Consider the following 1,709-nt stretch of genomic DNA (forward strand, 5'->3'; position numbering starts at 1 on the left):
GATGAACACCGAGGACGGTGTTCCTGTTAAGGGGGGGAGTATGTAATGTCCCTAAATAACTCGGTGAAAACTAGACAGTAAGTAGTAATTCTTGTAAAAAGATTACGAATTAGTTTAAAAACTAATTCCTGGTATTCATGAAACTAATTATGGAGAACCGATTCTCGGTATGGTAAAACGGCAGTGGAATAATGTTCCTCCATTCTAACCCGAACATCTGAATATCTTTTCAATCATTCAGTTGGCATACGCGAGCGCTTCTCTGCAATCAAACTGAATGCTAAATTTTCTCCCCGTACGATGGAGAGGATTGAGCTGACGGTTAGGCTTCTGGAAAGATGGTTGAGGTAACCACCTTCCCCTCAAGCTCCACGTCTGATGGGTATTCCGGTGAGGAGGCTAGGTGTAAGGGCGCTCTCCAACGGCGGGATGGCTTTAGAGAGAAATGGATGGGGATAGTTATCAGTTAGGATCAGAACTGATTCTTGGATTCGGAACAGCGACGAAGTAGATTTTCTTGATCGTTGACAGATTTGAACAAAAAAAGGTTCTCTGTTAATCATGCCTGTTTAGCATCTATGAGATGTTCGTCATGGTAAGGTCTGCAAGAAGTAATTGGTTTTCTCGTACATCAGTAGGACTTACAGACTTAACGCTATGCTATTCTGGAGAGTCGAAAGATTGCAACGATACATTGTCAAGAGAGCACTTGGGGTTGGTTCTCCTGTACCCATTGGGACATATGGCTCTAGACGGACAATCACCAGCTCTACCCAGATCAATTTGACAGGAAATTCCATATAAGCGACCCTTATGGATGACGACCACGTTGCAGAGAGTTGGGTTTATCAACAAACTGGGCGGAAAATAGTAGGGCTTGACATGGAATGGCGGCCCTATTTTAAAAAAAGAGGATCGCAGGACAAGACTGCCTTGCTCCAGCTCTGTACTGACAATGGCTGCTTGATTGTGCAAATGTTGTTTCTAGATTTTATGCCAGAGGCTCTTATTGGGTTTTTGAAGGATCCGAAGATTAAATTAGTGGGTGCGGGTGTTCGAGCTGACGTTGCTAAGCTCCAGCGTGATCATGGTTTGGAATGTGGAGACCCAGTGGAGCTGGGTCGCTTGGCAGCCGAAAATTTCGGGAGGCAGAAGCTCAAGCAGGCTGGGCTCAAGGGTTTGGCCATTGAGGTTCTGGGGTTAAATCTTCCCAAGTCCAAAACAGTTTCTATGAGCAATTGGGCCTCAAGGAAGCTTCAAGAGAAGCAGATCGAGTATGCTTGCATTGATGCCTTTGTTTCTTTTTCAATTGGTAAGAAACTCTTGGAGCCTGAAAACTGATTTTGCCTTGTAAGGGTTTTGTTTCTTCAAGTTATTTTTGCCAGATGGTTCCCTTAAGTGACCCTAGGCAGGGCAGGGCAAAACAGGGTTTGAGAATTTGGACGGTAAAGCATGCGGTGAGAGATTATCATTATGGTTATCATATTTAAAGTTTGAAATTATTTGCTTATGCTTGTTTACTTGAGCAAAGGTCTTCTCCGGCTACGGTTAAATCTGAAGCTGATTCCCTGCCCTTTTAATCTGATCTATGGCTACTCCTGTAAGGAGGTGCTTCCGAAAAGTAACAGAAGCTTAGCTCGAAAACACATACATGTAGTTGTTTATGTATTTATGTTGTTATAGATCTGGTTGCAAGACCATGTATTTAT

The 1,709-nt window shown here is 43.4% G+C and overlaps 1 protein-coding gene across 1 annotated transcript; it reads left to right on the forward strand.

The window, feature by feature from the left end:
- Positions 1 to 338: 338 nt before the first annotated feature.
- On the forward strand, positions 339 to 1,341 carry LOC149237922 (3'-5' exonuclease-like). The gene is made up of 2 exons (XM_089369429.1): positions 339 to 465; positions 806 to 1,341. Exons 1-2 carry the CDS (start codon positions 339 to 341, stop codon positions 1,339 to 1,341), a joined length of 663 nt encoding a protein of 220 aa, XP_089225555.1.
- Positions 1,342 to 1,709: the final 368 nt, after the last annotated feature.

This window comes from Pinus tabuliformis, chromosome 8 (genome assembly GCF_031772625.1).
Source record: "Pinus tabuliformis cultivar Carrire ecotype Pingquan chromosome 8, CPIR1, whole genome shotgun sequence".
Classification (NCBI taxonomy): Eukaryota; Viridiplantae; Streptophyta; class Pinopsida; order Pinales; family Pinaceae; genus Pinus; species Pinus tabuliformis.

What these genes read in the sequence shown, in the direction of transcription:
- LOC149237922 (XM_089369429.1), top strand. Translation starts at nt 339, where the DNA reads ATGGTTGAGGTAACCACCTTCCCCTCAAGCTCCACGTCTGATGGGTAT. An exon ending in ATGGATGGGGATAGTTATCA is followed by an intron (nt 466 to 805) that starts GTTAGGATCAGA and finishes ATTCCATATAAG; the next exon opens with CGACCCTTATGGATGACGAC.